Genomic DNA, 25,361 nt, shown 5'->3' with positions numbered 1-25,361 from the left:
GTGTTTTGTATGAAGAGGTCGGACATTACATGTACCTCTGGATGTATGCTAGTGGAAAGTGTGAAGGAATTTTATGAAAAATAGTAATTTACAGAGCCATGTCCCTTATCTCACCTTAGGGTACTGAATGGGTTCTGAAATGTTGATGAATAGAAAACTGTGGATACTAAATCAGCTGATGATGAGGAGCAGCAGGTTGCAAGAGATTCAATGTCCTGAAAGTTGATGAGCAGTAAAACTGCTTTACTGTAGAAACTGTAATGCAGTTTCATCTTCCACATTCAAGCATGCAAGCACAAATTTATTGAAGAGGCTAATGCGCCTAAATCACCATCTCCTCGGCCTTCAACATCATCTACTGCTCACAATGCGAGTGCTAGTTCTGTTGACAACCTTGGTGAAATATTGTCAGAGTTTCCAGAACACAAATTGCTGTTGGTTTACATAATGAGCATCAAGGTGGCAGACAGAGCTAAATGTAGAGGAGTGAGGTTATTCACTTCATTAATAAGAATAGAAAAGCAAATGGTTTGAACGGGTGTGTAAAGGGTCTCTTATAAATAGAGACTTGGCTATACCTGAACAAGAAACACTTTTTGCACTGCATGCAAAGTTTAACCCTGCAAAAGATGGATTGGAAGGGAAATGGAGTACAAAAATGAAGTCATAATACTACTATTATGTGATGCTTTGGTGAGACCACAACCAGAATACTATGTAGAATTTGGTCTCCAAATCTAAGGATTGGATACAATAGAGCAAATATTCACTTGATTTATCCCTAAGGATAAGAATGTTATCCTATGATGAAAAGCTGATTAAATTGGGCCTATATGGTTGGGAGTTCGCAAACTGATACCCTTCTGCACAGTAACAATCCTATTTGGTCCATAATGTCTGCATTGCCTCTCTGAGCATTTTTGACTTGGTACCAGTATTGCGCCATTTCCCCATAACCCTATCTTCTTGAATACCACAATTAAACCAGCCTTCATCACGGTTCCTGCAGTGTATTCTACAACTGTGTGTGTGTGTGTGTGTGTGTGTGTAGAGCAGTGGAGTATGGGGGTGGGGGTGAGTGAGGGGAACACAGGTGGGGGAAGGAAGGGAGAGAGAAGTTCACACATTGGATTTGTTTATTTTTCAAAATATGTTAAATCTGTATCCTTTATTTCTTGATATTCTTAGAAGTGGGAACTTTTTCTCCCTCAAGATCTTGAAAATTTGTATCAGACCATCACCTCCTTTCCAAGCAAAACAGTCCCAATTTCTCCAATCTGTCCTCATAACTAAAATTTCATATCCCTAAAACCATTTATGTAAACTTCTTCTGCACTCTTACAATGTGTTCACATTGTTGCCAGTGCTGAGATTGAACTGGTGTCATGTAGACTTGTTATGGACTAGGCCAAACCCCCTCAAAAACATTTCAAGAAAGTAGCCCAGACCCTAACTTTTCTAATTGTTTTAAGCACATATAAATTGGATATTCCAGGAATGTCCCAACCACTCAGCTTTAAACAAAATAGTATTTATTTACACATGAATAAAAGAAAAGCAAATTTAGAATAACATGACTATTAAAAAAACCCAGTCAACTCTATTGCAACTTAGTGATGCTGTTCCAAATACTTGCAACATCCCCATAAACACCCCCTTGGCAAAAAAGGTAAAATCAAACACAGGTTCTTACAGGAGAGATGTCAGAAAGAGAGGATCAGCGTGGAGCTGTTTCTTGGACCAGCAGCCTCAGAAAAAAACCCAGGAGCTCTGAACCTCCAAATTGCTAAAACCAAACTCAGCCAGAGAAAAGCTGAGCTGGGAGAACTGGCTGTTCCCCTTTCATTGTACAAGACTTTTTTTAATTTGAAAGCCTTTTGTCTGAGGAAGTATCTGTTAGCTTTAGTCAAATTGGGCCTAAATCCATGCAAACCAGACATATTGGAATCTATGCTTTTATGACCCTGTGGAAAGAAAAACAAGGAAAACCTAACCTTGTCAAAGGAGCAGCATTGTCACACAGGAACAACAAAACCTTCCTGTTCTTTTACTCCATGCCCCGATTAATGAAGTGTAGAAAACTGAATGTTTCATTAACAGCTGTCCTACCTGTCCTGTCAAGTTTTAACAATTTATGCCTTTATACACACATGTCCCTCTGCTGGACTAACCCTTTAGTTTATACTGTGTCGCCATTTTCTTTGTACTATTGAAGTTAGCCTGCCATTTATTGCTAACAGTCATAAATATGTACAGCATGGAAACAGACCCTTCGATTTAACTCATCGACACTGACCAGATATCCTAAATTAATCTATTCCCATTTACCAGCACCTGGTTTGTATCCCTCCAAACCCTTCATATTCATATACCCATCCAGTTGTCTTTTAAAAGTTGTAATTGTATCAGCCTCCACCATTTCCTCTGGCAGCTCATTATATACATGCACCACCCTCTGCGTGAAAAAGTTGCCCCTTAGGTCCCTTTTAAGGTTTTCCCCCCTCATCCTAAACCTATGCTCTCTATTTAGCCTTTCCCTATAGCTCCAACTCTCCAACCCTGGCAACATCCTTGTATAAAGCTTTTCTGAACCCTTTCAAGTTTCACAACATCCTTCTCATAGGAGGGAGATAAGAATTGCACACAATATTCCAAAAGTGGTCGAAACAATGTCCTGTACAGCCACAACATGACCTCCACATACTCTATGCTCTGACCACTAAAGGAAAGAATACCAAATGCAGCCTTCACTATCCTGTCTACCTGCAACTCCACTTTCAAGGAGTTCCAGCATCTGCAGAATAAAGTTTCAACTTTGATCTCCAGCATCTGCAGATGTTCCAGCAATAAAGTTTCAACTTTGATCTCCAGCATCTGCAGACCTCACTTTCCCCTCGAAGATTTCCACTTTCAAGGAACTATGAACCTGAACTCCAAGGTCTCTTTGTTCAGCAACACTCCCAGGACCTTACTATTAAGTGTGGAAGTCCTGCTCTGACTTGTCTTTCTAAAATACAGCACCACACATTTATCTAAATTAAACTCCATTTGCTACTGCTCGGCACATTGGCCCATCTGATCAAGATCACATTTTATTTTGAGGCATCCTTTGCTGTCCACTACACCTCTAATTTTGGTGTCATCTGGAAAGTTAGTAACCATACCTCCCATGTTCACATTCAAATCATTTACATAAATGATGAAAAGTCGTGGACCCAGCACTGATCCTTGTGGCAAACCATCGGTCACAGGCCTCCAGTTTGAAAAACAACCCTCCATCACCACCCTCTGTTTTGTATCTTCAAGCCAGTTCTGTATCTAAATGGCTAGTGCTCCCTGTATCTAAACTTGCTAATCTTGTTGAATGCCTTCGTGAAGTCCATAGATTACATCCACCGCTCTGCGCTCATCAATCCTCATCGTTACTTTTTCAAAAAAACTCAATCAAGTTTGTGAGACATGATTTCCCATGCACAAAGCCATATTGATTTCACCAGCTCCTCCATGTCCTTTTGATGTTCTTCTGAGTTTTGAAGAGTAAGAGACCATTACATTGAAAAACACAAGATTCTGAAGGGGCTTAACAAGGTAGAGGAGAAAGTGAGGTCTGCAGATGCTGGAGATCAGAGCTGAAAATGTGTTGCTGGAACTGCGCAGCAGGTCAGGCAGCATCCAGGGAACAGGAGAATCGACGTTTCGGGCATAAGCCGAAGATCCTGTTCCTTGGATGCTGCCTGACCTGCTGCGCTGTTCCAGCAACACATTTTCAGCTTAACAAGGTAGAGGTTGTTACCCTTGGTTGAGTTCCTAGAACAAGAAGCCATAATTTGAGGATACTGCTTTATCATTTAGAACTGAGATCACGAGAAATTTCTTCATTCAAAGGATTGTGGAATTCTATTTATAGAATCCTGAGACTTGTGAATGTGTTATCATTGAGTACACTTGAGACTGAGGTAGACAGTGTCTGAACTCTTACGAATTGAAAGATACAATGAATGAGATAGAAAGTGGAATTGGAACCCAAGGTCAGCCAACATCATATTGAATAGTGGTGCAGGCTTATTGGGCTGGATTGTCTTCTGCTCCTGTTTTTTATACGTCAATTGATACTTTTCTTACTATGTTTTTATTCTCTCCACATTTGCTTCATACATGGTGTATGCTAAGTAGAATCTAGCTACATATACGAATGTCCAAAATAGCATCTGAGTAGATTAGACAGTTCTATGACCCTGCTTTACCATTCAATAAGATCATAGCTGTTCATCTATCTCAATGCTACTCCCCTATCCTGCTTCTGCCCTGATCCCTCATCTCTTGATTCCCTTGGTGTCCAAGAAAATTAAGGTGTTGCATATACGTACTGAAGGTGTGAGATGTACTGAGGGATTTTTGAGGAGCAAGTAAAAGGTATAATTGGGTATCAGCTCTTTAGTACCCTTTTAAAAACCGGATGGTAAAGAAAATTCCTTCCCATCTGTACTGTTGGAAAAAGTTTGAAGAATATATAAAGAATTTCTTCCTTTATAGAGTCAGAGAGCGGTACAGCTTAGAAACAGGCCCTTCAGTCCAACTAGTCTATGCTGACCAGATATCCAAAATTAATCTAGTTCCATTTGTCAGCATTTGGTCGAAATCGCTCTAACCCCTTCCTGTCAAATGTTGTAATTGTGCCACTCCTTCTGGCAACTCGTTCCATATACACACCACCCTCTATGTGAAAATGGTACTCCTTAGACCCATTTACATCCTTCCCCTCTCACCTTAAACTTTTGCCCTCTAGTTTTGGACTCCGTATTCCCAGGGAAAAGACCTTGGCTATTCATCCAAACCATGCCGCTCATGATTTCATAAACCTCTATAACGTCACCCCTCTGCCTCCGATGCTCCAGGAAAAATAGTCCTAGCCTATTTTGCCTCTCCCTATAGCTCAAATCCTCCAACCCTGGCAACATACTTGTAAATCTTTTGTGAACCACTTCAAGTTTCACAACATCCTTCTCATAGGAGGGAAACCAGAATTGCACACAATATTCCAAAAGCAGCCTCACCAATGTCTTGTACAGTTGCAACATGACCTCCCAACTCCTCTACTCAATGAACTAACCAATAAAGGCAAATATACCACATGTCGTCTTCACTGTCCTGTTGACCTGGGACTCCAATTTCAAGAAACCATGAACCTGCACTCCAAGGTCTCTTTGTTCAGCAACACTCCCAGGACCTTAACATTGAGTTTAGAAGTCCTGCGCTGATTTGTTTTTTCAAAATGCAGCACCTCACACTTATCTAAATTGAAATCCATCTACCAGTCTTCAGCTCATTGGCCCATGTCATCGAGGTCCCGTTGTACTCTGAAGCAATCTCCTTTGCTGTCCACTACATAATAGATTATATGAACTAAGAATTAGGAGCAGGAGTAGGCACTTAAACCACTCTAGCGTACTCCTCTATTTACTATGACAATGGTTGATCTTTTTTGTTTGCCTCAAGTGCGCTATTATCTGAGACTACTTAGGAAAAGATGCTTTAATATAATTAATAAAAATTTTCCAGCAAAGAAGCTTTTAATCCTAATGATTCACTAAATTGTGAGAAGAGTATCAACTGTTGAATCTTAATTATGCAAATTGGGAGGGAAAATGTGTCTAATATCTTTTATTTTATTGTTCTTCCGTGGCTTGTTTCTTTTTACTTTTTTCTCATTTTCTCTTGATTCTGTCTTTAGAATTGATAGTATACCAGTCTCCTTCTGTTCATCTTTTTGTATTTTACTGTTTCTACACATTTCTTTTGCTTTTTTTTGAAGCAAATTGATGAACTGTTCCCTGCAACTCTGGTAATTTTACTTAGCTCCATGAAGGATGCTGATATAGCTTGTCTTATTTTTTGTTGTCAAAGAAAAGTGCTGTTTCCAGTTACTCTCTTCTCAATGGTATCATAATGTTTAACTACTTGTGCTTTATGCTATCCCATCCAATACTATTTGATTCAGATTCTAGAAAATATATTTAGATAAATATGAAATATACACAAAGATATAACTTTAATATACAGCAATGTTTTCTTGTATGTTTTTAGTTCATCGTAATGTGGAAATGCAATGAACAGTTAGGAATTTAAGCACAACTCATTGTGTAAATTGCATGTAATAACTTTCTTATTTAAAGGAAAACTAGTAAAACTATTTTAACAGTTTGTATCTGCATAATTTGCTCACTTTTTAATCATTCTTTTGTCTCTTTCTGTTTATAGACACTAATAGTAGCCTGGATCAAAGCAAATTTGGATGTATATGTTTCACGAGAGCTGTGGGATGAATTGCTGATGGTGTTGTCATCACTTACATGCTGGGAAGAACTAATTACTGAATGGGCAATGACAATGGAAACTTTGACCAAAGTGCTCGCCCGGAATTTGTACAACCTTGACTTACATGATCTTCCTTTAGACAAATTGAGTGAACAAAAACAGAAAAAACACAAAGGAAAAGGTATAGTTAACTATTAGATATTGTTTTAATGTGACTTAAAGGTTTAACAAACGTTTACTTACCTCTGGTATTACTAAAGAATATGCCATTGGCCCCTCCTATTTCTCATTTACAAGCTGCTCAATTGCTGGGGCAACCACTGACTTAGTTCAATGAACACTGCACATTCACCTGCCAAATTCCACGTAGACACATCAAATGTAATTTTAAAATTAACATGGCGGTTTCAGGAATTAGTTTATGGCATTGCAAAGACTAAATAAAAATGGTGTTACTTAAGAATAATGTTCAAACAAAAGCACCTAGTTAAACTAAAATCGTTGTTTGATTTACAAATGCAAGCCTATGACTTCAACTTGTGTTTCAGAGAAAAGATTTATATTTTTTAATTTTAAAAATAAATCACAAAAATATTCAAATTTAAATATGCAAACATTCCCTGAAGCAATTTGTCTTAATTGGAACCATAAGTGTACTTATTCAGTCTTGACTAATTTAAAGAGAAATGGCTTTTTGGACAAACCTCTGTCTACATTGCTAGAATGAATGTGACACTGCATTTTCAATATAACAGGTACTATACACATGGCTACACTTTGTAGTTATACACATTGCTCTTATTATAAAATGGAAAATGCCAGACATAAGGGTAACCAATACTGTACAAATATCACCTTAAAAACTGGACTGTCTTTCGTAAAGCCAGGTGAATGGCCACTTTATTCCGTGACATTATTTAATAGCAGTATCATTTTCCTCAAGTACACAAAAGACAATTAGTCCCACTTTGACACCATTTCTCTCCACTCCCTTCATTGTCTATAAATTGGCAAGACTGTTGACATTTACTGCCAGATGAGCAAGAGTTTTCTTAATTTTAATATTAGGAAACCTAGAGCCACTTTTTTTCAATTCCCATCTCAAATTCCTTTCCCTTGCCACCAATTCCATTCCTCTCCCTTGCAACTGTCTGACATTGAACCAGAATTTCACAAACCTGACGTCATATTTTTCCAGTGATATGCTTCCAACTACATATCCATGCTATCACTAAACCTTTGTACTGTTGTCAGCTCAGCTCCTGATTCATCTTGTTCACTGCAGAACTTGCCCACCAATGATGCCAGGCTCACTAATCTCTACTTGCGTTGATTTTCCTTACCACCTTTTTTAAATACTGGCACCAAGTTAGCCAATATTCAGTCTTCCGGCACCTCACCTGTAGTTATTGCACCTGCAGATATCTCAGCAAGGGGCCCAGCAATCACTTCCCCAGCTTCCCACAGAGTTCGAGGGTACATCTGATCAGGTCGTGGGGCTTTATCCACATTTATGCATTTTAAGATGCCAGCACCACCACCTCAATAATATGGACATTTTTCGAGATGTTGCTGTTTATTTCCCTGCATTTTCTATCTTCCATATTCTTCTCCACAGTAAACACTATGCAAAGTACTCATTTAGGATCTCCCCCATCCCTTGCGATTCCACACATAGGCAGCCTTGCTTTTCTTTAAGGGGCCCTGTTCTCTCTCTCGTTACCCTTTTGTGCTTAATGTATTTGTAGAATCCCTTTGGATGCTCTTTAATCTTCTTTGCCAAAGCAATCTTATGCCCCATTTTTACCCTCCTGATTTTCCTCTCAAGTTTTTTCATACTGCCTGTATACTCTTCTAGTTCTACTGTTATTTTTAGCTGTGTCTATTAACATTGCATTTGTCTGTCATAAATAGTTTGCTTTGCTTTTAATCTTCAAATTTAAGCAACAGTCTTCTTTATGTTCTGTTCAGAGAGCTAGTTGTAGAGTCATAGAGTCATCTAGGACAGAAACAGACCCATTGGTCCAACTTGTCTGTGTAAACATCCAAGACTGACCTAGTTCTATTTGCCAGCATTTGGCCCATAACCACCTTAATCCTTCCTGTTCATTTATTTATCTAGATTCCTTTTAAATGTTGTAATTGCAACCACCAGTTCCTTTGGCAGCTTAATTGCTTACACGCACCAAGTCTGGGTGAAAACGTTATCCCTCAGGTCTTTTTCAAATCGTTCCCTTCTCAACGTAAACCTCGGCCCTCTAGTTTTGGACTCCTCTATCCTGGGAGAAAGATATTGGCTATTCACTCTATCTATGCTCCTCCTGATTTTACAAACCTCTGTAAAGTCAATTCATGGGAAAAAAATTGTGGCTGTAAGAGCTGCTCCTATTTTTGAGGTATGTTAGGCATTGGAGCTGATTTCCTCGAATTCTAGGAGCAGTAATTTTTTTTTATAAGCTGTTGCATTGTTTTAGAACTTCGGGGAAAAAAAACTATCAAAACAATGGCACTTTAAAAAGGAGGAAGAGACACAAAACACTACATGGTCGGTGAGAGAGCGAGAGAAAGAAACGTACAGTGCTGTCTGACACAGCAGTGAATCTGCACAGCTACTGCCCTTTCTGTTTGAGTTTAAGTATTTCTGGACATCGGAGTGCATGGAAAAAAAATTAACAAACAACGAAAATCACAGCTGACTTTGGAGGAACCTGTGTAAAAGAACTCACAGCACAGAAGCAGATAACTGCATGGTTTTTTAGTGCAACCTTGCTCTTTTTTTCGTAAACCTATAACTGTGAATAGAGTATGTTCTTTTTGATTGCATGATTTATTGAGATCTGCCTGTTGATTAAATTTTAAAAATACAAAACATAGGTACTAAGTTAGCCTGGAGCAGTGTTTTGTTAGAGCAGTAAGACTGCTATTTTCTGGGTCTGCACATTGTAATGGTGCAAAGATGGCCTTTAGTAGAGTGATATGTTCTTCCTGTTGTATTTGGAAAATTAGTTTCCATGTTACTGATGAGTATGTCTGCAGTAAGTATCTTTGGTTGCACATCCTATCATATTGCATAGATCGATTGGAGTGGCAGAAGCAATAAGGAATTTACAGGAGCTAGAGGGTGTGATGGATGGCAGATATAGGAAGGGAGAAGAACCACAAATACAGTCAGGTAGATGGGTTACCTCCAGGAAAGGTAGGAGAAGGAGGCAGATAATGTAGGAGTCTCCTGTGGCTATCCCCATCTCAAACAAGCATGTTTTGTTTTTTGAAAAATGTAGTGGGTAATGGACTCTCGGGGCAATGTAGTACGAACAGCTGAGTTTCTGGTACCGAGACTGGCTCATATGTAATGAAGGGTACTCCAGATTCCAAACGATCGATTGTGATCGGAGACTCTGTAGTCAGAGGCACAGACAGACATTTCTGCAGCCGACTGCAAGAAATCAGCATGATGTGTTGCCTGCCTGGTGCAAGAATGAAGGATATCTCTGAGAGAGTGGAGGATATTCTCAAAGGTGTGGGACCAGCAGGAGTTAGTTGTACACATTGGAACTAAAGGCATAGGAAATAAAAATTCTGAAGGGAGAATATCGGAAGTTAGGCATGAATTTAAAAAGGAGATTCTCAAGGGTAGCATTATCTGGATTATTCCCGGTGCCACTATCTAGTGAGGGTAGGAATAGGAGAATAGAGCATATGAATGCGTGGCTGAGGGGCTGGTGCAGAGAGAAGGATTCATAGTTTTGGATCATTGGAATCTCTTCCTGTGACCTGTATAAGAAGAATGGATTGCACCCGAATTGGAAGGGGACTAATGTACTGGCAGGGAGATATACTAAAGCTGCTTGGTGCGTGAATAGGAGGGTGAGGGGCGGTGGGGGTGGTAGTGGTAGTTGGGGGGTCAGTGAGAATGGGACCCAGGGCAATAGTGAGGAAAGAGATTAATCGGAAATTGGTATAATTGGGAAAAGAAGCAAGTTAAACAGTCAGGAACAAAGCAGGACTGATAAATTAAACTGCATTTATTTCGCTCCAAGAGGTCTAACAGAGAAGGCACTTGAACTCAGGACATGCTGACTAATATGGGACTGGGATATCATAGCAATTACAGGGACGTGGCTCAAGGACATATAGGACTGGCAGCTTAATGTTCCAGGATACAAATGCTTTTGGAATGATAGAAAGCAGGGCAAGAGAAGAGAGGGAGTGGTGTATTTGATCAGGAGTAACATTACGGCTGTACTTAGGCAGGATGTTCCTGGGAATACTTCCAGGGAAGTTATTTGGGTGGAACTGAGAAATAAGAAAGGGATGATTGCATTGTTGGGATTGTACTATTGACCCGCCAACGGTCAGCGGGAAATTGAGAAACAAATTGGTAAGGAGACCTCAGTTATTTGTTAAAATCCCCTTTTCCACCCTATTATTCTAACTTTCTAAATGTAAACTAGTACTGCCATAGTGTTAAGGATTTAAACGGAGAGGAATTTAAATGTATACAAGAAAATTTTATTGATTCAATATGTGGATGTACCTACTGGAGGGTTCAGAAAAGATTTACAAGGATGTTGTCAGAGTTGAAGGTTTTGAGCTCCAGGAAGCGGCTAAATAGGCTGGGACTGTTTTCCCTGGAGCATTGGAGGCTGAGGGATGACTTCATGATGGGCATGGATAGGATAAATAGACAAGGTCTATTCCCTGGGGTAGGGGAGTCCATAACTAGAGTGCATAGGTTTAGGGTAGGAGGGGAAAGATTTAAAAGGGACCTAAAGGGCACCTTTTTGATGCAGAGGGTGGTGCATGTATGGAATGAGCTGCCTCAGGAAGTGGTGAAAGCTGATACCCATCCAGATCCCTTTTAAATGTTGTAATTATATGTGAATAGGAAGGGCTGGCTGCTGGCAAATGGGACTAGATTAGGTTAGGATATCTGGTCGGCATGGAAGAGTTGGATCGATGGGTTTGTTTCCATGCTGTACATCTCCGTGACTCTATGACCTCTCAACCTATGATGCTTCACGGAAAATACCCGTTTATCCAGCCTCTTCCGAAAGCTCAAATCCTCATATCCCAGCAATATCCTTGTAAATCTTTTCTGAACCCTTTCAGGTTTAACAACATTCTTTGTGTAGGAAAGTGATCAGAATTGTACGTAGTATTTCAAAAGTGGCCTTCCCAATGTGCTGTACATCCGTGACTTGATGTCCCAAATCTTCTACTCAATGTTCCGACCAATGAGGCAAAAGTGAGTACTACAAATGCTGGAGATTAGAGTCAAGAGTGTGGTGCTGGAAAAGCACAGCAGGTCAGGCAGCATCCGACCAATGAGTTGATGCAGGATAACACTGGCGATAGTCTTTAAACACTTACAAATTTATTTATTTTCAGAGTTCCACATTAGAAGCATGTACCTCCTTCTGCAGCAACTACGGTTTTTTGTGTATTGCTGAAAAAGACATGTTTTGCCCCTAAGGCTTTTATTTTGCACACATGATAACAATTCACAAGAATACCAATTTAAGGAGAAACCCATGCTAATACTCTATGAAAGGAGAGTACTGTTTGGTTGGCAAGTGGACTGGGAGTGGTTGAAGTTTTTAATTCACTCGTGGGATGTGGGCGTCGCTGACTGGGCCAGTATTTCATGCTTGTCCCTGGTTCACCATGAGAATGTTGTAATAGTGTCATTACCATGGTTTGTTAGAAGGATTGCCACTTCAGACCTGAGAATTGCCCAGTCTGCAGTCACCTTACCCTAGAAGCTTAAGCAATAAGTGAAATTAACTGTTTCACAACGATACTACACAGGAGCAACATAAGTGGCTCTTGCCACTAACCACATGTTACTGTCAAGCTGAAAAGACATTCCGTCCATCTCAAATTTGAGAAATGTAGGTCACACATACCAAGCATTTGCTGTCTATGTTAAAAATGATATCCCTCTCACTATTTGCAACAAGCTAGGACAAATGTTCAGCACAACATCGTGGGCCGAAGGATGTTCTATGTTCTAAGCATAGAGTCATAGAGATGTACAGCATGGAAACAGACCCTTCGGTCCAAACCGTCCATGCCGACCGGATATCCCAACTCAATCTAGTCCCACCTGCCTGCACCCAGCCTATACCCCTCTAAACCTTTCCCACTCATATACCCATCCAAATGTCTTTTAAATGTTGCAATTGTACCAGCCTCCACCACTTCCTCTGGCAGCTCATTCCAAGCACATACCACATTCTGTGTGAAAAAGTTGCCCCTTATATCTTTTTTATATCTTTCCCCTCTCACCCTAAACCTATGCCCTCTAGTTCTGGACTCCCCGACCCCAGGGAAAAGACTTTGCCTATTTATCCTATGCATGCCCCTCATAATTTTGTAAACCTCTAGCCTCCGACGCTCGAGGGAAAACAGCCCCAGTCTGTTCAGCCTCTCCCTATAGCGTAAATCCTCCAACCCTGGCAACATCCTTGTAAATCTTTTCTGAATGCTTTCAAGTTTCACAACATCTTTCCGATAGGAAGGAGACCAGAATTGCATGTTATATTCCAACAGTGGACTAACCAATGTCCTGTACAGCCGCAACATGACCTCCCAACTCCTGTACTCAATACTCTGGCCAATAAAAGAAAGCATACCAAATGCCGCCTTCACTATCCTATCTACCTGTGTCTCCACTTTCAAGGAGCTGTGAACATGCACTCCAAGGTCTCTTTGTTCAGCAACACTCCCTTGGACTTACCATTAAGCATTGACTGTACTAACTAGTCCATGCTTGGAAAAGTCGCAACACCATGTCCGAATATTCAGTAATTGGATATTTGCTAAATGATTCTGAGTGAGCCACAAATAATGATGACAACCAATTTAGCATTGTCAACCAGGCTCGAAGTGAAATATCTCACAACCATTCACTGGCTCATTTCTCAGGACAATGTCTTAACCAATCAGAATCAATCTGCATGGTTTAGAATTTAAGCAAAGTCTGACAGTTAATTATCAATCATCATTGTTGCATTCTCCATGGCAACACTTTTATCAATCATGTTTGACTTGCCAATCAATCCAGCAATCAGATATGAGGTCAGAGTGACTGCACTTGACATTAAGGCCACATTTAACAGTATGACATCAAGGAACCCTAGCAAAATTGGAGTCATTGAGAAATGGTAGGAGAGAGGTGGGGGGGGGGGAGCATTCCACTGTTTGGCTTAACTCAAAGAAAATGATTCTGCTTGTTGGAGTTCAGTCATCTAATCTCCTGGTCATCACTGTAAGAATCCTTCGGAGTATGTACTTTCTAATATATTTTCTGTTTCTACACATCTCTAGAGCAGGTTGGACTTGAAAATAAGGGGCAGGGACACTGCCACTGTGCCAAGAGATCCCCAGTTCTTCAGGTGGTGTTCTTGGCCTAACCATTATTAGCAGCTTCATCAATGACATTCCGTCCATCATAAGGTACAGCAGGGAAGTTGGCTATGATTCACCACTTTTCAGGCACTGAAGCAATCCATGTCCAAAAGCAGCAAGTTGTGGACAAATTCAGATGTGGGCAAACAAGTGGAAAATAGCATTCATGCCACAAAAGAGCAATGACAAACAAAAGAGAGTTTAACTGTCACACCGACTGAATCTTCTGTTATTAACATCCTAGGGATCACCAATGACCAGAAACTGAATTGAGCTAACTATTATAAATCCTCTCACTACAAGAGCAGATCAGAGCTAGTAAACCAACAATGTGTAGTTCACCTCCTGACTCCCCTATCCATTATCGACAAGGCTTGGGTTAGGCAATCTTCCTGTTTTATCTGGTGTTGAGATCAATGCTGGATGTTGTGCCCTGTTTATTTCTTACCTTTTTTTGTAAAGTTGAGGTCATTTGAATGGGCAGTTAAGATTCTTCCACTTTGTTATTGGTCTGAAGCTACATTTAGGCCAGATCAGAATTACAAACCCCATGGAGATCAAAAATCCAAATTAAATCAATTTATTGAACAACTGTAAGAAGTACGAATACAAGTTGACCATTCAGCCCATCAAATCTGCTCTGCCGTTGAATTACATCATGGCTGATTCTGATAATTCTGAACTCAATTTTTTTCTGCCTTTTCTCTATAACCCTTGATTCCTTTTCTGATTAATAATGTGTGTATCTCAGCCTTAAATGTACTTAACAATGAAGATTCATCAGCCCTCTGTGGTAAAGAATTCCACAGATCTACTACCCTCATGGAAAAAAATTCTTCTTCAACTCGATCTTAAATGACCTCCAATGCAAAAAACCAGTTGATAATTTTACTTTAACAGGCAAAGTAAAATCAGCACATAATAAATATTCAATAAATATGAATGACTCTATATTATAAATTACATGTTAAATAACAGTTACAACAAAGATGGATCTCTCAGATTTATGGTATCCTACCCCACATGTATAACTGCAATTTGAGCCACTTGGCCGTTGAAAACTCTGACCTTCCTCAGAGAATTGCAGCTGCTATCCTTCAGCTAATTAGCTAGAGACTTATCGTATAGGAGCTCCCCCTACCACTCCCAAATTCTGCTCTACAACCTTCAACAAAATGGTGCAGTTCTCCACAACCTTCCACCCATGTCCGTGACTGGTTATTCTTGATTAATTCTATGTAACGAAGACAGCAATTTATTTAGCTTCACTCCTGGATCTCTCTTTCCTGTTCACTGTCCAAGTGCATCACCACTTTCAGCGAATCTGGCCACATGGACTTGTTTTCTTGCCAGCTGGTGTCACTTAGTGGCATAAAAGCATTCTCTGCTGGTGTGTATACACAATCAGCCACATGACCTCTGTGTGGAGTCACAGTATCATAAAGCATGGAAACAGACCTTCAGTCTAACTGGACCATGCTGACCATAATCCCAAACTAAACTAGTCGCACCTGCCTGTGCTTGGCTCATATCTCTCCAAACATTTCTTGCTCATGATATTTACTGAACTAAATATCTTTTAAACATTGTGCCCACATCCACCACTTCCCCTGGAAATTCATTCCAAACATTAACCACTCTCTCTGTATAAACGTTGCCCCTCGTCTTTTTTAAATCTTTCTCCTCTCACCTTAAAATCATGTCCCCTTGTCTTGAAATCCCCCAACCCTATGGAAAGACATCTGCCATTCACCTTATCTATACCCCTTCTAATTTTACAAACCTCTTTAAGGTGACCTCTCAATCTTCTATGCTCCAGTGAAAAAAGTTCCAGCATATCCAGTCTCTTCTTATGACCCAAACGCTCCATTCCCCCAACATCCTGGCAAATCTCTTCTGAACCCTCTCCAGCTTAATGGTATCCTTCCAATGACAGTGAAACCAAACTGGACACAGTACTTTGGAAGAGGTCTTACCAATGTCCTGTACAACCTCAATATAATATCCCAACTCCTATGCGCAAAGGTCTAGCAATAAAAACAAGCATGTTAAACATTTTTAACCACCCTATTTTATATGATACAAAGTTTAAACAATTATGTATCTGAATCCTTAGGTCTCTCTGTTCTACAGCACTTCCCAAGGCCCTACTTTTAATTGTATAAGTCTTGCATTTTGGTAAAACAATCAAAAATGATACGTAAATCTATCCAAATTAAACTCCATTTGCCACTCTTCAGCGCATTGACCCAAATGATCAAGATCACTTTGTAATTTTCAATAGCCTTTTTCACTGTCCACTATACCAACAATCTTGGTGTCATTCGCAAACTTACTAGCAATGCTTTTCATATTCTCATCTAAATCATTTATGTAAATGGTAAACAGAAGTGGCACCAGCACTGATTCGTGTGGAACACAGCTGGTCACAGGTTTCCAGTACAAAAAACAATTCTCCATCATCATTCTCTGCCTCCTGCTGTTAAGCCAATTTTGTATCCAGTAGGGAAGGTCACCCTGAATTCCATGTGATCCACCTTTATTAATTAGTCTACCATGTGGAACGTTATCAAAGACTTTCCTAACATCCAAGTAAGTAATGTCCACTGCTCTGCTCGTGTCAATCCTCTTGGTTACTTACTCAAAAAACGAATCAAGATTGTGAGACATAATTTCACTCGCCCAAAAATGTCTAATTTTTCTAATGTTTCTTTCAGTGTAGCTCTTCTCTTGGCTTGTCCATTGGTCCAATTCACCAACTGCACTTAGTCTCAAGCTCACTGTTGCTCTTTCTCAGTCCTAGTTGTATGTCAATACCCACTTCTCACTCTGTTCTCCAGGGCCCGATTCTGGCACCTCCCCCAGATTATGGTATGTCACTTGGACTGTGCAAACTATGCATTCCATCACAACGTGACTGCAGCTTTTAATTCACCAGAATCCTTTAGTGAAGCAAATCTACCATCTTTACCCAGTCTGCAATGAGGATTAATTTGAATTAGTCATGTTATAATACTGTATTCTAGCATTGTCAATATATAATGGGTGTTAGTTATTGATTTTACCTGTGACAATGTGCTTAGCATGTTCCTATCAAGCCTCATTGGGACAGCATGCAAGGAATCAAGCCCTACTATTCCTAGAATCATTGTAAAATTGAAGATTTTACCAAAGTGCACAAATTTTCAGATTTATCTGTCTTTTAGATCCAGAAAATATGAACAGGTTTCTATACTTAACAAGAATTACTACTTATTGCAAATAAATAATTTCTAGCTACAGGTAAACAAAAATGAAATAACAACAAATAACTCTCTTCTGGCTAAATCTCTGGCCTCTCCTTATAAAACTGCCCCCTACGTGCACATGCACAAACACAAAAACTATAGGTGGAGGGAAAACCAGGAAGATCGTTCAGTAATCCCTGTTCATGATGTTCACTGAGATGATCCTTTTTGGTTTGCCAGGACTTGCTGCTGTTTGATCTCTCTTCTGCACATACTTTTGTTGTTTGCACTAGTTCACAAACTTTCAGGTCTCCCAACTTATTGGTTAAAAGCAATTGCTTACAGCGACTGGTAAGGAAAATTAAATTGCTGTTTTTCTGGCATTAGGTGTATTTTTTGTTTAATTGCAGAGATGTCTCTTCACAGCACCTTTCTTCTGCTTCTGACCAATTCGGTCACACAAACAAGTTGTTCAGCTACCTCTGAGACATTTTAATACTTGTTGACAGCAGAAAGTCATTGCCATTAGCAAACTGATTTTCTCTGTACAGACCAATCAGCTACTTTTTGCAGGCCAAATCTCATTTTGTGCACAGTCCCTCGTGTCAGTTCATTTGCAACTACACTTGTCTCACTGTTCCAACAAAAAAACAATGCAACTAACACTTATAGTAAATATTGGATGATTGCTTTTAAAATGTGCTTTTCCTTCCTTGGTTTTTAAAAGTCATTTTCACATTTCAGTTCATTGTCAAAAATATAGAAACTTAAAAAGATACAGGCTGTACACATATAGTAAAGTAGCAAATTAACCTGTCATATATACTTACATACTAATTGCTATAGTACAAAGAAAAAGCCTCAATTTGTATGGTATAACCATGCTTTGTTTTGCAAAAGGTTTTGGGCAGTTGTATTTTACACTGCATGTATTTGCAATCACATATTTGACATTTTAGAAGTTTTTTTTGGTAAAGCATTCAATTGAATATTAATTAGTCATTAAAGAAGAATTAACCTTGTGTTTTGCATTGCTTGGGATAAAACAGAAACAAAATGTCACTCGTGGGATGATTGAACTTGATAACTTCCAGTCTCTGTAATTCTGCTGACGAGTCCTATTTGACATAACTGATGAGGATGTCATCAGTTAACACATACGGTTGTAGAGGTGATGTGTAATAATTGTAATGTGTAATAATTGTAACAAGGTCAGCAATGTGGGCCTCATAGAATATGAGTTCCTTGATTGGGGCAGTTAATCTGGTCCAATCAGGGCCCCCTGGCTGACAGATATAATTAGGAGTGCCAGAGGTTCTTTTCATTTCCGCGCACTGACTCTGAGGAAGCTGGTCCAGTGTCAAGCACTATGTAAATAAAGGGTGGCTTGGTGACGGTACCGGCGTCTCTTATTTCAGTATGTTTATTATTCTAAGATTACATACACTGTGTTGATGAATGACATCCTCACGACTGCCATTGACACTTTTCAACATTTCATTGAAATCTAGAGACACATCACACCCGCTACAGAAGTTGGTCAGCCATTTATAGCAGGCTGTCTAAAAGACTAACAGGGCATTTTGACTGATTCCAATATACATTTGTTAACATAGGCATTTACTTTACTAAAATGAAGTTAAATCCTTTTGGACCTTCCACATAACTCTTGTCATCTTGAATGGGACTTCATAAAAAAGTAGAAGGGAAATTATTAAGGAACTGACTAAGGAGACTTTGCTGGATCAGAGTTACAATTTGGAAGGATTTTCACTGTACAGTTTTCTCAAATCCTGTAATGATCTACAGGGCGTCTCTGACACTGCATCAAAATACTTCCTTCCTATCCCATAAGATAAAAACTTCTATAAAGTATTTTAGCTTCTTGGACCAGTGGCTTCCTTTTTTTATCTAGGCGAAGGTAAAACGGTTTGCACTTATGTCGTAAATTTTATCGCTTCAGATGTTCCAACATTCTTCTCAATGAGTGAACCATTTGTTGATGTTCAGTGATCGTCATCCTGTCAGAAAATACTGCGGCCAATTTGTATATAACAAAGATCGTACAATTATGATAAGATCAGTGACCAGCTGACCTGCTTTGCTGATCCTGGTTTAGGAATGTATGTTGTCATGGACATAGGAAAAACTTTGTCTCAAGAAGCATCTCACAGTATTTGTGAACAAGAGCACTCAAACAGTGGAGCACTGAAACTGTATTATACAAAAATATCAGGCAGATGCATCTGGATGATGTTGAAATTAATCTTAATCTTCGAGCCCAAAACTGATCGAAATGGCACAATCAAAAGGGAGTTTGGTGTTTGCAATTTAATGGTTCCTGTGCAAAATTAGCTGACATGACTACTTAGATCTTTGGAGTTCTGTAGAGTCTGTAAGCAGCACGCTTGTCTGCAATACTCTCGCTTTCTTTAGTTTATCTTGTTTCCTTGAACCAAAATAGGCTCAATTATTATAATTTTCTGATAATATATGTAAATGAAATGACATACCAGTTGCCAAAAGAAAAACAAATTAATTTATTGACCTTTCTTAAATGTTATTGAAGTGCAACAATATTCTGTTTGCTTTATTGCTTTTTGTCTCAGCCCAGCAGGTTGAGACACAGTTTTAAATTTGTAGTTTAGACATAAAAGTAAACAAAGGTTAATTGATTTAATTATTGAATTGCATAATCACTGAATGTTAACTTACAGGAATTCAAATGTAATGCTTAGATCTAACTGCTTTCTGTTGGAATTTAGGTGGCAGTCACGGATGTCAAAAGTCAGTTGTTGATAAATCATTTTCCCGTGGTTGGAGTCGTGATCAACCTGGGCACTTACAAATGAGACAACGAAGTGCCACCACTGCTGGTTCCCCTGGAACAGAAAAGGCAAGAAATATAGTACGACAGAAAACCATCGGTACGTGAAATTTAAATATCAAAAGGACTTCTCAAAATTCTTCATTGTTCCAAATATTTTGTTCTGAGTGTATCCTTAATTAAGAAGGTTAATCTGCTAATGAATTACTGCTATTTAAATTCGTCTTGTTATAATTTTATTTTGTCTCTATATTCAGTTTGACATTATAGTTAGATTAAATGGGTTTCTTGCATCTTTTGCAATAATGTAAATTATTTCATGTCCTTCGTGTATTGTAACTGAAATTTTTTACAAAGATCTGTTGCACTATGATATAATTTTAGACGCATACTCAGTTCTGAACGTAGTTTCCTTTTACCGATCACTCATCCTTTAATAACTTTAAAAAGGGCGGCATGGTGGCAAATGGTTCGCCCTGCTGCCTCGTAGCGCCAGAGACCCAGGTTCGATTCCAGACTCGGGTGATTATCTGTGTGGAGTTTGCACATTCTCCCCGTGTCTGCGTGGGTTTCTTCCAGGTACTCTGGTTTCCTACCAGTCCAAAGATATGTATGTTAGGTGGATTGGCCATGCTAGATTGCCCCATAATGTCAGGGGATGTGCAGGCTATGTGGATTAGCCATGGGAAATGCAGGGTTACAAAAATAAGGCAGGAGGGCTGATGTGGATGGTATGCTCTTTGGACGCTCAGCGTGGACTTGATGGGCTGGATGGCCTGTATCCACACTGTAGGGATTCTAATTCTATTTTAATATGCCAAAGGATTTGTATTTTAATTTAACATATTGTACTTATCTAGTTTACTTCACAAAATATTTTGTTTTGAAATTTCTTTACTGCAGTCCTACTTTGATCTCTATCAACTTACCACTCTGTCGTTCTTGCTATCTCGTGTGGCCCCTCTTTCCATAACTGCAATCACTTGTAATCAGTTATTTTTATCACTCACCATTCGTAATCACCTACTGTCTTCCAGCTCCACTGATGTTTGAACCTATCGAGAAAAATCTCTTCCCTCAATCATCTACTGACATACAGCAGTGCTTTCAAACTCATGACCATCTAGTGTATGACACTCTGTTTGTCATAATCCAACTTCAGTTATCTTTCTATCAATCATTTGCTTGCCACTACCTTTAATGCCTGCGTTTTTGCCACAAGCAAAACCCTAGCTCTTCCTGCTCATTACCTTGGTATGGGCCCTATCTCTTCTCCCTTAAATCCAGAGGAGTAAAGAATTTCTGTACGTGGTGCTCAGCTGATTGAGTTAATAATTGCTACATCCAATTGGAAAACACTGAGAACTAACTTGTTCTTCACTCCCAAAACTCCCAAAACACTGAGAACTAACTTGTTCTTCATTCCTGGAATGCAAAGATAACCTTTGACTTTTTTCTAAAATAAACCTTTGGTTAAACCCCTTTTTTGCTCAACCCTGAGCTTCAGTAGCAAGTACCCGGAACTCATGGTTTTCTTCATTATTAAAACTGAGGGCACACCGATGTTTAATGCCCTACTGCATTCCTCCTTCCATTGTCTGTCAATATTCACACCTGCCCTAGCCCTGAACTGCTTATTTTCTTTCCTATCTACTCTCATGTCCTTTCTTTTTTTTTCTGAAGAGGGAGTGATAATGACACAGTCATTAACTGCTGTTCTTAAAACCTGGTTTCCCTGATCTAACCTCCCATGTCAAATTCTTGAGTAAGTTGTCATCTCCCAAATTCACATATTTCCTGCAACTACAGGTTTGAACCTTTCAGTAGCCATCACACTGAAAAACCTTTTAAATAAATACAAATAATATCCCTTGTGGTGCATTATCCTTTTTGAAATGCAGTTGATGATGATGCTATTCCTCTCCAGTGCCTCTTTTCCATTGTCCAATTGTGTGGGATTGCCCTTACCTGGTTTGTCTGCAGCCTTGGTAACCATAGACAGAGCACCTGCTGAATTGGCTTTTTTCCCCTACCTGGTGACATTATTCCTGACATTTACTAAAGATCAATATTGGAACCTTCTTCCTTATCTACATTCTGTCCCTCAGTAACATAACCCATAAGATTTCACATCAAGTTTCATGCCAACAACATCCGGTTCCAGCTCATCAACATCTTTCTAGGCACCTCCATGTCTCTTGTGTTTTTTGAATAGTCAGTACAAAATACTCATCCAAATAAACGTTACTTGTAGCCCTTGTGAGCTTCATTCTCTCATTATCAATTTCACTCACCTCCTTGAGCACATTGTTTCTGATGCCAAACTGGTCTGCCTGAGCTGAAAATCTAAGCCCATGTGCTCTCCATTGCAAAAAATCTGCTTCCAGGCATTTGTATAGTAAATTGTATTGCATAGTATCTCTCAATATTTACACAGAAATTTGACCTAATTGTTCTAATCTTTGTTTCCCACTCAACCTCATGTAACTCCATCAACGTGGGCGGCACGGTGGCACTGTGGTTAGCCTCACAGCGCCAGAGACCCGGGTTCAATTCCCGCCTCAGGCGACCAACTGTGTGGAGTTTGCACGTTCTCCCCGTGTCTGTGTGGGTTTCCTCCGGGTGCTCCGATTTCCTCCCACAGTCCAAAAATGTGCAGGTTAGGTGAATTGGCCACGCTAAATTGCCTGTAATGTTAGGTGCAAGGGTAAATGTAGGGGAATGGGTCTGGGTGGGTGCGCTTCGGCGGGTCGGTGTGGACTTGTTGGGCCGAAGGGCCTGTTTCCACACTGTAAGTAATCTAATCTAATCTAAACATATTCTTAAATTGCTTTCTCCCTCAAATGTTTATCTGTCTTGCCTTTAAATGGCAGTCACCATAACAATGACTTGTAGGAGGGCATTGTACTGTCTAAACATGTTTCTCCTTAATTTCTGACTTCGATTTGTTCGTAATTCTTTCTATATATGATTTTTGTCTTCTTCTTGCCTACCAAAGGAGGCATTTTCTCAACATCTATTCTATCATAACCAGTATCAGGTCATCACTCAGTCTTTAAGAAGGAAAAAGAGAAAGTGCTGGAAAATCTTCGGTTTGGTAGCAAATGTACATGGAGATGGTCTACCAAAACTCTAATCTTCAAATTTTATGGCAAATTCATATTGGTCATGAAATCTTGACTGTCTCTCCCTCTTCACAGCTGACAGATCTGCTGAGGTTTTTCTCCAACACTTTGCAGTGATTGAGATCTGAAATAAAACAGAACCTTGGTTTTATTTTCTCCATTTGGTAAATCTTTCGTTATGAGTCTAACCTTTGTTTTTTTTATCCTAGTAAAGAAAGTTTGCAATATGCAAATCCAAGGAAATTTTCCTTTGCACTTGGTTGTTCAAATACTCCCTTAGTCAGCTTTTTATCCATATGCCCCATAAACTTGAAGTTCACATCTCAGCTCTCCCAAGTTTCTCCAAATTAACTCATCTCCCCTGTGCCCACCAATCTACATTGGATCCTGCTCCACCAAAACTTCAATTTGAAAATTCTTGCCCTCTGTTATAGTTTCCTCACTGCTGGGAAATCTAGCCAAGACTGTAGGAATGACAGAATATGCTTCCATTTATATAGAAACTAGCTAAGAATGTAAGTTGTAAAATGTAACTTTGCATGGTCTCTGCATCCAGACATAGCCTGTGGGAAGCAGGGACAAAATGATTGCCATTTAATTAACTCCTACACATGAGATGATCTGTATGCAAGGGTGGATTTGTACATCAAATTCCCAGTTACACAAATCCTGCCATGAATTAGTGTCTTTAATGACCTCAATGTCGTTTTTAAGGACTGATTCTTCTGTTCCAAATTGTGGCAATCCAAGAAGATTTGCCAGTACCTTTGCAGTGGCATTCGGGCAGGTGCTCTGGCAGAAGTAGTACTTCACAGTTGAACATGTTGACGTTCTGTATGTCAGCTGTATCTCCATGGAGTTGCATTAATATATATTGTTTAGTTCTTTGTGCCTAATCAGTACCTAGAATTCGGCAGTCAAGCAGAAGATTGGGTAGGGTTATTCTCAGATTTTGTCTGTATTAGCTAAAAGATAATTGATTAGTAGTTGCATAGCACTTTTCCTCACATAAGCAGTGTTCCTTGAGCTGGATGAGGCTCCATTAGTTCCTTACTTTCTGTTTCTAGATTATTCAGACTGATCTCTTTGTGTGTATGTCTGGACATGGTTTCAAAACACAGATTCTGAATTTACATTCCTATGTTATCAGTTAAGTCTTCAGACAGATTATAGAGTTAACACTTTTATTACTGATGCTTCTTGCATATTTACCATTATGATTGCATACTTGGTCCCTCTGGCCAAAAATTGCAAACCCTTAGCACTTTGAAAACCTCCCACAAAGCCTAATGATATGTACTGAAGGTCTACAATGAACATAGGACTGAATTATTGCTACCAGAACACAACCTGTTTCTTTCTGTTCTTAGAGTTCCTTACTCCAGGAGTATTATGATTCTTCTAGTCAACAGCTAGCTGATCAAATTTGTCCTCTGCTAACCAATTGACTCAATGAAGTTGACCTTTAACTATTTAAACTATATGTCCTTCCTAGTATTGCAGTAACGTCATCTTTGGGTTCCTGACCATTTTGATGCCTCCCTCTTGAAGCAATACAGCAGTGGGACACTACTCCAACCTCCATTAACTATGTTATTACAGTCAGTTCTGCTATAATGCAGTAGTTCCATTCTCATGCAATTCCATGTTATAAGAAAATTGTGTAATAGCAGCACTATTTAAACTAATAGGGCCGGAATCACATTATTACCAATACACACTTTAAAAGTTTGCGCGTTAGAAACAGTGTCCCCAATTCATCCATCAATTTATAGTGAAATCACATTAACGAAATGCGCATTATAGCAGAATGACCTGTAAGTTAAAGCATCTTACATCAGCACATCCTAGCCAGTTATATCAATGCACATTCTTAATAATATCATCCTGCAATTCCCAGTATGAAGGGGAATGAATTTGTCTAACCTGGTGAAATCACGACCATTCCTCCACTGTGCCTTGTACCACTCAGGGCCTTGAGCAGTTGACTCCTTTGTCGCTTTGTTGCATGTACTGCCCAGGATGCAAACCGGTAGTCTTGCTGATATATAGATGGGTGTTTGTCACACTGTTGTGGTTGCCAGGATGATATCCACTGTTATTTCAGTTTGCTGACTGCCATTATTCTGGTGGTTTACCTGAAACAAAACAATTAAGAGATCTGCTTCTGTCTCTCATGTAGCCAAAAATAGATTTGAATCGTACAGTTTAAGCTGAGACCATTAAGTGTGATGTCACCCTGTGTTTAAGTTTTTCCTATTACAATACATCTGCAAAGGAAGCACCTGTACCAAACCTCTGAGCTTACAAGGCTGTTGCTTTCACATTCAGTCACTATTTCCAAATAGCTGTTAACCCATGAAGACACTTCTCTTATGTAAGGGCATGTTACATTGCTGTCTGTAAGACTTGGTGTGCGAGCTTGCTCAGCAGTGACACCTGAACAACTCAATT

General features: G+C 39.5%; 1 protein-coding gene across 11 annotated transcripts in view; it reads left to right on the top strand.

Moving 5' to 3' along the window:
* Positions 1-25,361, top strand: part of ralgapa1 (Ral GTPase activating protein catalytic subunit alpha 1) — a 311,644-nt gene that overhangs the window by 87,615 nt on the left and 198,668 nt on the right. For all 11 annotated transcript variants that reach the window (XM_043697833.1, XM_043697826.1, XM_043697822.1 and 8 more), the window contains exons 15-16: positions 6,259-6,496; positions 19,721-19,882. In XM_043697833.1, coding sequence (XP_043553768.1) covers positions 6,259-6,496; positions 19,721-19,882 — 400 coding nt within the window. The remainder of the gene's footprint in view (positions 1-6,258; positions 6,497-19,720; positions 19,883-25,361) is intronic.

Source organism: Chiloscyllium plagiosum, chromosome 10 (assembly GCF_004010195.1).
Source record: "Chiloscyllium plagiosum isolate BGI_BamShark_2017 chromosome 10, ASM401019v2, whole genome shotgun sequence".
Taxonomy (NCBI): Eukaryota; Metazoa; Chordata; class Chondrichthyes; order Orectolobiformes; family Hemiscylliidae; genus Chiloscyllium; species Chiloscyllium plagiosum.
This window is presented reverse-complemented; position numbering and strand designations above follow the sequence as displayed.